This window comes from Thalassophryne amazonica, chromosome 10, assembly GCF_902500255.1.
Source record: "Thalassophryne amazonica chromosome 10, fThaAma1.1, whole genome shotgun sequence".
Classification (NCBI taxonomy): Eukaryota; Metazoa; Chordata; class Actinopteri; order Batrachoidiformes; family Batrachoididae; genus Thalassophryne; species Thalassophryne amazonica.
Window position 1 is genome coordinate 104,392,767 of NC_047112.1, and position 13,444 is coordinate 104,406,210.

At 40.7% G+C, this 13,444-nt stretch overlaps 1 protein-coding gene across 1 annotated transcript in view; it reads left to right on the forward strand.

Annotated features, from left to right (window-relative positions):
- LOC117519330 (tetratricopeptide repeat protein 39C-like) overlaps window positions 1-13,444 on the forward strand; it is a 125,085-nt gene that overhangs the window by 54,537 nt on the left and 57,104 nt on the right. Inside the window, 1 exon segment of the mRNA XM_034180685.1 lies at window positions 4,295-4,343. Within this exon segment, the coding sequence (XP_034036576.1) occupies window positions 4,295-4,343 (49 nt within the window).

Below are 13,444 nucleotides of genomic sequence, written 5' to 3' on the forward strand. Positions count from 1 at the left end.
GGTATCGCCCACCTCTACAGGGCGGGCCGGCTGCTGGTGCTGTTGGAAAAAAAAGTCATTTACTTTCAACATACAGCAGCCCAGACAGTGGCAGAAGTGTGTCTGCCTTAAAGACAGCATGTACAAGCAAACCTTTACTTTTTTGAAGTGAAAAGACACTTATTTATAGAGTTAAATTTGTCTCATTAATACCTTGGAAATTCACAGATGGTGATCTACAAATAGTCCTTGATTTGTAACGTGTTTATTGGTTTTTACAAATAGATGTGTATTTGTAAATGTCATTTTTTTCCATTTGTAAAACAAGCCATTTGCAAAACTGAAAATTGTGTTTGTGAAGTGTGACTCAGCATGTTGATCACACGTTTGCCGCTATTCACACTCCCATCCAGTAGATGGCAGTGTTCTGTGCATTTTGATTTGGGGGGGGGAAGACAAGACTGATGTCCCGTAATGTCATTTGGTGCTTGTATAGAGAGTTTTCAATCACATGACCGATTTGCTGCTGGACAGGTGCCGTCTCCATTCTGGATTACAAGGAGGCTGGCGCGTGATAGAAAAATAGAGAGAATGTATGGTTATTACGATGCTTTAAACCCTCGAGATAAAGTTATTTATCATGATAGATGTGCAGCAGTTGGTTCAGTGGATCCGTATCTTATTCCAGATAGTGAATTTAGTGGTGACATAACAAACTGGCCGACAATGCCACACTGCGATATTGTGAACTTTTTGATGTTTTCCACTTCGCCATTGTACACCATGGAGGAAGCTGCCGACCAGGTTAGCCTCGCCAGCTTCCTGCAGAGGATCACAGCCAAGCTCTGAAAGCGGAGGTCGGTCTTGAAGTCCTGAGCGAGATCACCAGGCACTTGAAGGGCAGCTTGTAGATCAGCAGCTCGGTGGATTTCTGGTAGCAGTGGATCTCTCTCAGCGCCACGGTGCCAGGCCTGTAACAGTGAGGCTTCTTCACACCGACAGTAACTGGAGCGCTCTTCCGGGCGGTCTGCTTGGTTCTGGCCATATTAAAGCTTCCTTCAGATCTGCTCAGTCAGGTCTCTGTGCCGCTTAGAAAGCTCGTAACACTCCGCTGCTTTATGCAGAATAACTGCTGGCAGCCTGTAAAATGAGCAACCTGCCTCATTTTATCACCTCTGTTTGAACAACCGACGACAGCACAAAATTTGACCATTGTTGAAGGTTCTGCAGTTGTTCGCCAAATGCACGTAGCGTATCACAGCAGCCACCGCGTCGTAATCCAGAATGGCTGCGGGACACAAAATGACGTGACCGATACATCACATGAAAACCCTCTATTGGTTTAATGCTCAAACCTTCTTTGTTCTTTCTTCTTCATGACTTTAAAAGTGTGATATTTTCACTTTGTAAAAATGACAGAGTTGCTGTTTGTTAGGTTCTTTTATGTGGTGAATGATCTCAAACAGAATTGGACAGGAAACGGACTTCAAAGTTTAGATGTATTGAAAAAGTTCAAACACTGATACAGAGAGTCATCTGCAGCACTGGGGTCTCTGAACCAGATCACATGTTACATCCTCCTTCTAGGCTAACTTTTGTTCCTCCAGCTGGCCCCATGTGGGCGGTCCTTAGCTGTTGGGAATCAGCGTCTATGTGATTGGCTGCAGAGTGATGTAGGCGGTTGCAAGCGGGTGTCTGCTCACGTTGTGTTCTTGGTTGTTATGTAAAAATCTTATAGTGTTTGTGTATGTGTGGTTGTGTATGTCAATGGCAAACAATAAATCAGAGTGTTCCATCATGCTGTCCAAGTAGATGTGAATACTTTGGGTTTATCATTTAGACAGCTATAAAAATCAGATGGTTTTATCAATTATGCAGCTATAAAAGGATCAGATAGTCACGCCAAATACAAGGATATTTTGTACGTCAGCCATTTTGTAAAGCAGTTAGGTAGAGATCAGATAGTTACAAGGACATTTTGGGTGTGCGTCGGCCATTTTGTGATATGCATTATAGAACACTCTGACATGTTAATGTTGATAATCTGTCCGGAATTAGTCTGTTTATAAATGAAACCATGAGTGAAAGTGCCTTGCATTTGATCTACACTGCCATCATCTGTAGTATTGTGTGTGTGAAAGGTAGGTGTGATGTCTTTGCAGCAGCTGAGAATGTGCTTAAAGGCAAAAGTGCTGGCTCGATCGCTTTGCATTGAACTTAGTCTCTGTGGTGCCTTAAACTCAAAACTGGTTAATCAGTCGCCAGCAGTGTGCCAAGTCCATACTAAAAGTTAGTGGTTAGCTGTTAGCTGCAAATTCTGCTAATTTTTGTTAGGAGTTTTTGGTTTAGCATTGTAAAAGTTAACTTTTCAGTTAGCGGATTAGCGGTTATCAAAGTTAACTTTTTGGTTAGCTGTGCCCACCGCTGCGCAGAAGTACCTGAGGTGCCATGTTGCTGGTTTATGTTATAATAGGAAATATTTTGATAAAAATTTTAAGGGGAGGTGTTGGTCTGTGGTTAAGCATTGGGCTTGAGACCAGAGGAGCCTCGGTTCATATTGGGCAGGTGCTGGTGTGGAGGATGCCATCCTCTACCTGCTACACTGAGTCCACTCACACCTTGATAAGGGAAACAGCACAGTGAGGATTGCCTTCCTGGACTTCTCGAGTGCCTTCAACACCATTCAGCTCCTTGTGCTTCATGACAAACTGTACAGGATGTGAGTGGACCCCTGCCTGGTCACTTGGATCTCCAGCTACCTCACCAACATCCACAGTATGTCAGGCTGAAGGATACCACGTCTGATCCTGTGATCAGCAGCACCAGAGGACCCCAGGGCATGGTGCAGGCCCCTCTTCTCTGTACCCTGTACACCTCTGACTTCTGCTACAAATCTGAAAACTGGCCTGGACAACCCACACCAACCACCTGTACAGGAAGGGACAGAGCAGGCTGTACTGTCTGAGGAGGCTGTGGTCGTTTAACATCTGCAGCAAACTCCTGTGTACATTCTACCAGTCCGTAGTAGCCAGCGTCCTCTTTTACACCGTGGTGTGCTGGGAGGCAGCACATATAAAAAGGACACATGCAGGCTGGACAAACTGATCAGTCGGGCTGGCTCTGTGGCTGGCATGAAGCTGGACTCTGTGATGACTATTACAGATCCAGTTTTAATCATAAATACTTTTCTTATGATGTAACTGGCTATAAAGTAGTTTTTAAGACATAATGTAATGGTCTTGAAAATGGTTAGAATGTGGTTGTATTGTGTGAAGCAGTAGAATTCTGAGCTGGTTTCATTTTCCGTATCAATGCAATGCACAAAACTAAAAGTAATTTCTTTTGCTTGCTCCTGTTTTTTCTTGGGGTCATCAACCCTGAATTTGGAAATTTTAAGTGCTGCTGGTTTTCCAACTCCACTCACTGTTAATAAACTAAGTCATCCAGTCAAGCGTTAAGAAACAGCAGACTTAACTAATCAGCTGTGGTTGCAGCAGATACAGATGGAAGTCATCCCTGGTTCTCAAGACCAGGCACCTAAGTGACTCTACTCTTTTCTACTCTCCTATTTTACTCTTCCTTTTTAGATATACCTTTGTATACGGGCATAGTTCCACCTTAGAATTGGAATCTAATATACAACCCCTGGCAATAATTATGGAATCACCGGCCTCAGCGTTCTTTTGTTTTTCATGATTCCATAATTTTTCCTCAGAATTGAGTGATTCCATATTTTTTTTTCCCCTGCTTGGTCTAAAAAAGTAACCGTTACTGACTGCCACAATTTTTTTTTCCTGATTTCTTATAGTGTTTCTGAAAGCGAGAAAGTTGCCATTTGAAATGACTTTAGTTTTGTGTCATGTCTGTGATCTGCTTTTTTTCTACAAAATTAAACAACTGAATGAACATCCTCTGAGGCCGGTGATTCCATAATTTTTGCCAGGGGTTGTATAAAATATACCTTTCTGAATTTTCATGCAGATCAGGGTCCGTCAGCCCTGCGCTAGAGGTCCCTGCGTGTATCTGGATGATGATTTAGCACAAAGTTTTCCACTGACTCTCCAGACTGATGCAGCTCCAGATGTGTGTGGAGAACAGGGTACGGGGGTTCTTCAACCAGTGACTTTCTTGCTGGAATTTAAGTGTACTGCCTATTTGTTTCATCATGCTGTTCAATGTGTTACACTGTGATTCAGTATTTACATTTTGTCATGGATACAAACAAAAGTAGTATTAATGAGTGGAAAAAAAAGTAGTTTATTGTAGTTTATTTTGTGTTAATTTGTGTTGTCTCTTTCATTCTCTCTCTCTGTAGGACCCAGAGTCCATTGATGAGCTTTGGGGCCAGTTTTGTCAGTTTTCTGGTGAGTTTGCTCTGAAATGGGAATGGAGATTTTAAAAATATGAGAAATCCAGAAAAAAAGTGCCCCTTTCTGGGATGTGATGTGTCAAAGGCTGTTATTACTAATTAATCATGTCAGTTGTGGCTATAATTTAAATGTGTTGCTGCAGGTTTGCTTTAATGTCTGTACGGTCATGGAATTAAGTCCGGAAATAAGTGGGAGCACATCTTCCTTTGCTTTCCATCCATTAACATAACTGATGCACCTTCCTGTGGAGAAGAACACTGCTGTTGAAGCAGAACACTTTAATGTTGCTTTCGTAGGACAGATTTTGACAGCACTGTGTCTCCTCGTGTGGCCGTCTTGGTGCACGCAAACTGAAAATCTGACATCGTGAATAAAAAGTGGAACAAATCTACCTTGAAACTATTAGTTTAACTTGGAAATAAAGTAGACATTATAATTTACTTTTATTGTTTGATAAAAGTGAACATGTACAGTTGGAAAAAGTTTAAAAGTTTTTATCCAAGGTGTATGTAAACCTATGTCTGTAACTGTAAATATTAGGGTCATCTGGTTCTTAAAAGGTAGTTTGTAGTCAAAATTATGTGTACTTAGCTCAAGTAGCACAGTTTGTGCGCCAAAACATGGTTTTGCACTCACTGATCTGGTGACCATCTCTGGTTCTCAAGACCAGGCACCTAAGTGGCTCTACTCTACTCTATTGTACTCTTCCTTTTTAGATATACCTTAGTTTACTAGCATAGTTCCACCTTAGAATTGGAATATAATATATAAGCTATACCTTACTGAATTTTCATGAACTTGGACACAAAAATGTGGGACATAATTGCAAGACTTGCCAAGGTGTGTAGTGTGAGAAAAAAGTAATACAAAGCCAAGCGGAGGTCTGTAAATGGGAAGACAGACAATAAACGGCAGCAGTATCCAAATCATGAGACAAGAAATGAGGTCAAAAAAAGTCAAAGGTTCAAAAACACGGTGTGGCAAAGCAAGGACTATGAGGAAGGCTGGAATGAAGACACAAAGGAACGAGGAACTGGCACAGACATGAGGAATACAGAGCGCTTAAATAGTGCAGGTGGTGATGTAGGAAAATGAGGGACAGAACACACCCAGACACAAGACAAGAGGAAACCATGAACATGACCAAAAACAAGCAATACAAAAACCAAACATGAACACAGTCCCACATGACAGACCTAATTATTATGCATATCTGGCTGCTGTTGCTATGGCACTCACTGGGATTACACATTGTCAGATTTGCTTAGTTTGAACCTAATAACCTTGGATATATCACGGCAAATGTTTGGATAGATTGAAGAAAGGTGTTCTTGCCTATGAGGGTACGCAACCTCACTCAAAAAACATGCCCAGAGAAAGATTGTTCGTCCTTTATTTTTCAACATAGTCTCCTTGGCCCACTGATGATCATGCTTCACTGTCCCTTTATGGAAGAAGGGACAGTGACGCATGAACATCAGATGATGAGACAGGGAACCGCAGCCAGGTGGAACCAGAGCCGGAGGAGTGGAACCAGGAGAGCCCAGGATGGAAGTGGCCTTTTATTGTGGTCAGCCTAAGGCACACTTGTGCACTAATCATGCTGTCTAATCAGCATCATGATATGCCACACCTGTGAGGTGGGATGGATTGTCTCAGCAAAGGAGAAGTGCGCATTAACACAGATTTACAGAGATTTGTGAACAACATTTGAGAGAAATAGGTCTTTTGTGTATATAAAAAAAAGATCTTTGAGTTCAACTAATGAAAAATAGGAGCAAAAATAAAAGTGTTGTATTTATGGGTGATTCTTACACTACGGGCACTTATGTCCTTTGGTCATATTGTATGAAAAACAGAAAAAAGGGGAAATTTCACACTTTTATAGTTATCTTTACAATGAAAGTGTTTTAAGAAATTTGTAATAGTAGTCTATGATGACTTTTTCACCTTTTTTCAGCATCATTATATGCAAATATTGCCGTTTTGTGCTTGTCCCACACCCAGACTTTTGATCTTCAATGATAAAAATGAATGGTAAAAAAACATTATTTCTAATGTTTTAAAATATCTCTGAATAAAATATCAGTAAAATAATCAAAACATAATTGGGGTATTGAATGTCATACAACTGTTGTGATTTTTTTTAAACAAAATGTAGTTGTCCCACACTATTGCCGTAATTTCCACCACAACACTGTAATGTCCCTTTAAACAGTTTGTATGAAAGATTGTTTGGGTAGTTTCTATGGAGATCAACAGTGACATCAGAGCACATGTATATAGCGCCAAATCACAACAAACAGTTGCCCCAAGGCGCTTTATATTGTAAGGCAATGGTGTGGTGGAAATTACATTTACAAGGCCAATAGTGCCCGTAGTTAAAGAATCACCCTTATATTTGTGTTCTGTGTGTGTGTGTGTGTGTGTGTGTGTGTATTGTACAAATAATGAATGTTTGAGTTCCATGGTATGGATATTTCATGAGGCTAAAGTTGGAATGTACCATTCAATGAACATTCCAGCTTTCACAGAATTAAATATTTGTTCCACTGAAAGAATGAAAAAACATTAATTGTTTTAATAAAATGGCTAAAATGTCATTTGATATATTAATTTATAAACAACAGAAAAGGGACTTACATTTTGGTGTTACACTGGTGCTTAACAGTCCAACACAAACTTTAAACTTATGTCCAAAATTGCAATGATGTCGAGCGTGATGCTGTCCACTGACTTTGTGTAATTCCAAAAAAAAAAGAAAAAAAAAGACTTTATGTAGTTCCACACTCCACCGAAAAATCACATCAGAAATTTAGCTTTTCATCCTAACAGCTCTTCATGCATTCATGACGGCTTACAGCGTAATGGATTTGTTTTGTGTGTGTGTGTGTGTGTGTGTGTGTGTGTGTGTGTGTGTGTGTGTGTGTGTGTGTGTGTGTGTGTGTGTGTGTGTGTGTGTGTTAGAAGAATTAGCAGCTTCAGTTAGCTCCTTCAAATCGTCATCTGTCAGCAAAACAAACTCTGCTATGTGTAGCTAAACACCACCCCCGGTAGTGTGAGTGCACGCAGTGGTTGGGGCGTGCAATAGGACATTTCATATAGCACCAAAATTGCACTCTAAAAAAGAACTATTGCATGAAACACAACGGCAAATGGTACGAATAATCCATGTCACATGACATACGTACAGCCCACCAATCAAATGACAAGGATCCACTCAGCTGTTGTATTTATTTTTATTTACACACACACACATACACACAAATATACGTGTATGTATGTTGTGACGTGTTCTGGAAATCAGTTCAAATGTGTTTCACCAAAAGGGGTTTTGTGATATACTGTATGCATTCATTTAGATTTTTATTGGTCATTTTGACCTAAAAAGGCCTTAAAGTAAAGAAGCCAAATGGATTTTATTTAAATCGTAAATTATTAATAATAAATAACTACACATTTGTAAACAGTTTAACATTTTGTGACACATGACCTGTGCTTGTATAGATACACCACAATTGTTACATTCATTGCAAGCTAAATTTTTTTGTTTTTTATGTGATGAATGTCTAACATCTGATATTAAACCTATTTAATGGCAGTGGTGCCTTCAGATACATCAAATTACTGAGGATTTCTGGTAATAAGTCACCCTACCTCCCCATATAATGCCTGTCCCACCCAAAAACCTTATGCAATAAGAGATTTATCAAATATTCATGCTGCACGATTATAAGATTTTCATGGAGGCAGAAGAAATGTTTTGCAGCTTTTGTGTGTTGACCATGATTCACATTCATTGATAAGGTGAGAAATCAGACCTGTTTTTAATCCAAATATTGCTGAAGTAAATAAACTGTATTACCAAAGAAGTAATAGTACTAATGATAACAACAATACACCACATGTGACAGCAGAGAGACAGCAACAGATTTCAACTGTTCCCCTATTTCTTGAGGTCATTCTTCACATTAATTCCCACAGACTGCATGTAATGGTCAACCTGGCCCCATTCACTCACACAGCCATAGCAGAAGACTCCGTTTTATCATTTTATAGCCTTTTTATGCCCCGCGCGCCGCTTGCAGGTAGCATCCGGGTTGTCCTTCTGTCTGTACGTCTGTCCGTCTATCTGTCCGGCCGCAACGTAGCTCGGCACCTATTGCTCTCAAAAACTTCGTATTTGGTGGGTACATGCCTTGGAGGAGTACTTCGCGTGGGTTTGAAGGCCGGTGACCTTGACTTATTTTTGAAGGTCACAACTGTAATATCCTTTGTCGCAACGTAGCTCGGCACCTTTTGCTCACAGAAACTTCATATTTGGTGGGTACATGCTTTGGAGGAGTACTTCGCATGGGTTTGAAGGCCGGTGACCTTGACCTACTTTCCAAGGTCACAACTGCCAAATCCTTTGCCGCAACGTAGTTCAGCACCTATTGCTCTCAAAAACTTCGTATTTGGTGGGTACATGCCTTGAAGGAGTACTTCGCGTGGGTTTGAAGGCCGGTGACCTTGACCTATTTTTGAAGGTCACAACTGTAATATCCTTTGCCGCAACGTAGTTCAGCACCTATTGCTCACAGAAACTTCATATTTGATGGGTACATGCCTTGGAGGAGTACTTCACATGGGTTCGAAGGTCGGTGGCCTTGACCTACTTTTCAAGGTCACCAATGGTCACAATTGTCTAATCCTTTGCCTGAAATTTGTTCGCCGCAGTGTACCTCGGCACCTATTGCTTGCAAAAACTTCATATTTGGTGGGTATATGCCTTGTTCGAAGGCATTTGATCGAAGGCTACCGACTTTTTATGATCACTGTTGGCCACATCCTTTAAATAAATGTCAATCTCCAATTTTTCCACTGTGAATCCCAGTTTACATCAAACGCATGGGGGTTTAACCAAATACCTACCCCACACATGTACATATTATTGCATTTTACATGGAAAATAGTACTGCGCGCAGGGCATTTTGTGACGAATGTCTGTAGTTATCACTGTCTGACTGCACAACTGACTGCAGGTAGCACAGACCTGGTTACCGTCTTTAACACACCCATTTCAGGGATTTGTGATAGCAAGGTGATTGCATAGGGTCACACTAATTTGTTTCATGCTGCAGTCTCTTTTCTTGGTATGGCTGGGTAAGCCTGCCCAGCAGCCGCCCTGCATTGTGTTGCAGCACTCGAGACAGTGACCAGAGAGCACAAGTTAAAATTTCATCTCATGCATTTGTCCAAGTGCATGATGAACATTTGTTTTGTTGGCACCTTTGGTGCAATTGTCAGGCTGCTTTGTAAAATGTGACACTAACTCTTAGAGTTGCAAGCAGAGGGAAAGGACGAGAAGGGAAGTGCATTTTTTGCTGTTTCTGCTTCAGTCAAAGCAACCTGGTGCTTGACATATGGGTGATTCTTAGACTACGGGCACTTATGTCCTTTGATCATATTGTATGAAAAACAGAAAAAAGGGGAAATTTCACACTTTTATAGTTATCTTTACAATGAAAGTGTTTTAAGAAATTTGTTCTAGTAGTCTATGATGACTTTTTCACCTTTTTTCAGCATCATTATATGCAAATATTGCCGTTTTGTGCTTGTCCCACACCCAGACTTTTGATCTTCAATGATAAAAATGAATGGTAAAGAAACATTTTTTTCTAATGTTTTAAAATATCTCTGAATAAAATATCAGTAAAATAATCAAAACATAATTGGGGTATTCAATGTCATACAACTGTTGTGATTTTTTTAAACAAAATGTAGTTGTCCCACACTATTGCCGTAATTTCCACCACAACACTGTAATGTCCCTTTAAACAGTTTGTATAAAAGATTGTTTGGGTAGTTTCTATGGAGATAAACAGTGACATCAGAGCACATGTATATAGTGCCAAATCACAACAAACAGTTGCTGTAAGGCAATGATGTGGTGGAAATTACATTTACAAGGCCAATAGTGCCCGTAGTTAAAGAATCACCCTTATATCGGGTCATGCTTGGAAATATTCACAGTGAAATATCAGGAGTTGAGAACAGAATGTGCGCACTCGTATCATTCAGATTCCTGTGTGTGCACCGTGTTGTCTCCATGCCACCCTGTGCTGCAGGCTGGGAGCAGCTGGAAGCCCTGATTACTGATGAGAATTAATAACTCCTGAAACTGGTATTTGATTAAAATTATTTTGCTCTGCAGGAATGCTCATAAAGAGGAAAACTAGCAGACAGCAGAATATTTTAGGGCAAAGTACAGCTTTTAAATGACATGTTAATTCTAAATGATAATAAATGATCCAAAACCTACAGTTTATGAACCTACAGTCTCGTTAGGGTGAATGGGTTTTAGATTTCACTCAGTCATACTGATGATGTCAGATTTATCTGTGTTCTTTCTGAGTGGATTAAAGCAATTAAAGAATCTCCTATTTTAGTTTAAGTCCTGTTTAATTTTTTTGTGTTCAAAATGTCCATGAATAGATTTCAAAACGTTTCCTTGATGCACTTCAAGAAATAAGTGTGAATGAAAGTTGCCATTGGCAGGACAAGTGTTACATTTACATAACATTTAAACGTAAAAGCCAAAATTACAGGCAGTTTTCACACACTGCAGCAGGGATTTTGGTCCACTCCTCCATACAGATCTTCTCTAGATCTTTCAGGTTTGGAGTTTCAGCTCCCTCCAAAGATTTTCTATTGAGTTCAGGTCTGGAGACTGGCCAGTCCACTCCAGGACCTTGGAATGCTTCTTACGGAGCCCCTCCTTAGTTGCCCTGGCTGTGTTTGGGTCATAAAATTGGGATGTTGTGTAAAATGTAAATAAAACCAAAATACAGTGATTTGCAAATCCTCTATCTATATTCAATTGAATACACCACAAAGACAAGATATGTTAAGGTTTGGAGCCAGGACTAGGCAGAGTAGAATCCCAATATGCAAGGAGGACAAACTCAAGAAGTAAGTTCCAAAAACAGCCAAGATTTAATAATTAAATAGTGTCCACTAAACAGGTGAGGGAAGGATAAAACAAAAATACAATCTTACCCCCACAGGGGTATGGAATCCAAAATGCAACAGAGGTGGGAAAGTTTAACCAAAAATACAATTCAACTCTGAGCACAGAGTGAGGGGAAAAAACCCAGGGGCTACAGGAGTGACAACAAATTACCAAAATACTAAAGTCCAAAGGGATCAGCTGCACACAAAACTTGACAAGAAAATACTAGAAAAAATCCACAACAAAAACCAGCATAATACATACCACCTCTCATGCACAAAGACGAACAAACAATGAGCCTCCGAGGAAAAACAAACTGTGGAGGTTTAAAAAAACTGGCTAAATGAGTAGCACCTCAGAAGAGCTGCAGCTGGAGTAATCAGAACATCCATGTGATAACCAAAAGTAAACAAAAGGGGGCAGCAGAACCATGGCATCTGTGAAAGACGAAACATAACCCAAGATCAAGACAGAACCCACTTAAATAAAGGAGCTATATCGTGCTTTGTTCACCCCCCAAGAGTCAACTATGTGCATATTTATCATATTATCTTGCCTTTGGCACAATGGAGTGCTCATTTGTTGTGTAATATTAGTAGTTTTGGGACTTTCGTTTTCATACTCGGAAGAAAGACGCTCAGTTTGGCTAAAGCCCTCCCTCTCCCAGTGTGGGTGCCGCCCACTTCATGACGTCGTGCCTGAGCCGGTACACTCGCTGCTTAGCGCCGCCCACGACAGTTTGTCAAAAGTGTTAGCGGAGTGCACACTGAGAAAGTGGGCGTGTTGTTGTGGCAGAGCGGCAGACCATAACTTCTTGGAGGGGTGTGTCCACGACCATGGTGACGCAACGATGGAAAACGGCTCTTTTCTCTACCCCGGGCGAGGCTAAGACTAAGACCGCTGGATCCAGCAGGATTGCTCAAACAAGCATAAATGAAACTAAAAACCACTTTGGGGTACTTTTTATGAGGAATTAGCCATGTAAGAAGGTAAAAAACTCAAAAAAGTTGATTTTATGATATAGCTCCTTTAAATAATATGAGATGAATGCAAACAAAACCAAAAACACTCATGAGAAAATCAAAACACTGAGAAAGAAACATAATGCATATAATAATAAAAAAAGAGTAAACCCAAGCCTAGAAATGAACCTGAAATGCTGACTACAATAAATATGTGTCAGGCTTTGGGTCCTGTTTGCTGCTTTCCTGGTTTTGGTTTGCTTATATTGTTTTGTCTCTTGCTGGGGGGTTTTTCCTGTCTGGATCTGTCTGTCGCTTTCTCTGTTGTCTTTCTGTGTTTTCTGATGGTGGGTGTGTCCTTCTCCCTGGCCACTCCTTCTTTCTGGGGCATTCCACACACACCTGCTCTCAATCTGTACCTCATCACCTGGGTGTACATAAGCTTCTGTGTTTGCCTCATTTCTTCGCCAGATTGTTGCGCCTTGTGCCTTCTCTCCAGCTCTGTATTGTATTCTTGTCCTGCCTGCTTCACGTGTGTTACAACTACCTGCTTGTATCCTCGACCACGCCTACTGCCTGATGTTTCTGTTTGTATTACTCTTGTTGGACTGCCTTTCCGTGTACCGAACCTCGTTTACTGTTTCAGTAAACTGCTGTGTCTTACAGAGCTTGTTGTCAGAGTCCTACATTTGCGTCCAGCCTATTCTGCCCTTCAGACCTGTCAATATGACTCAGAAAATAACATGCAACCATAGATGAAAACATCAGAACGCATGTAAATAAATCAAAACACCTAACCCAAAACCTGGACTGCAAAACTAACAAAGAACAATTAATAATCAAACAGCAACATAAACTGAGGCACACTGAGGGGGTGTGTCCCATACAGAAAACAAAAACATGAGCAGACTTAAGATTAACACGACCCGGCAGCAAGGTGGATGACGTGACAGACAACAGAACAGACGCACAACACCAAATCTAAACATACTACACGTATGGTAAATGGACTGCATTTATATAGCGCTTTTCCATCTGCATCAGACACTCAAAGCGCTTTACAATAATGCCTCACATTCACCCCAATGTCAGGGTGCTGCCATACAAGGCGCTCACTACACACCGGGAGCAATAGGGGA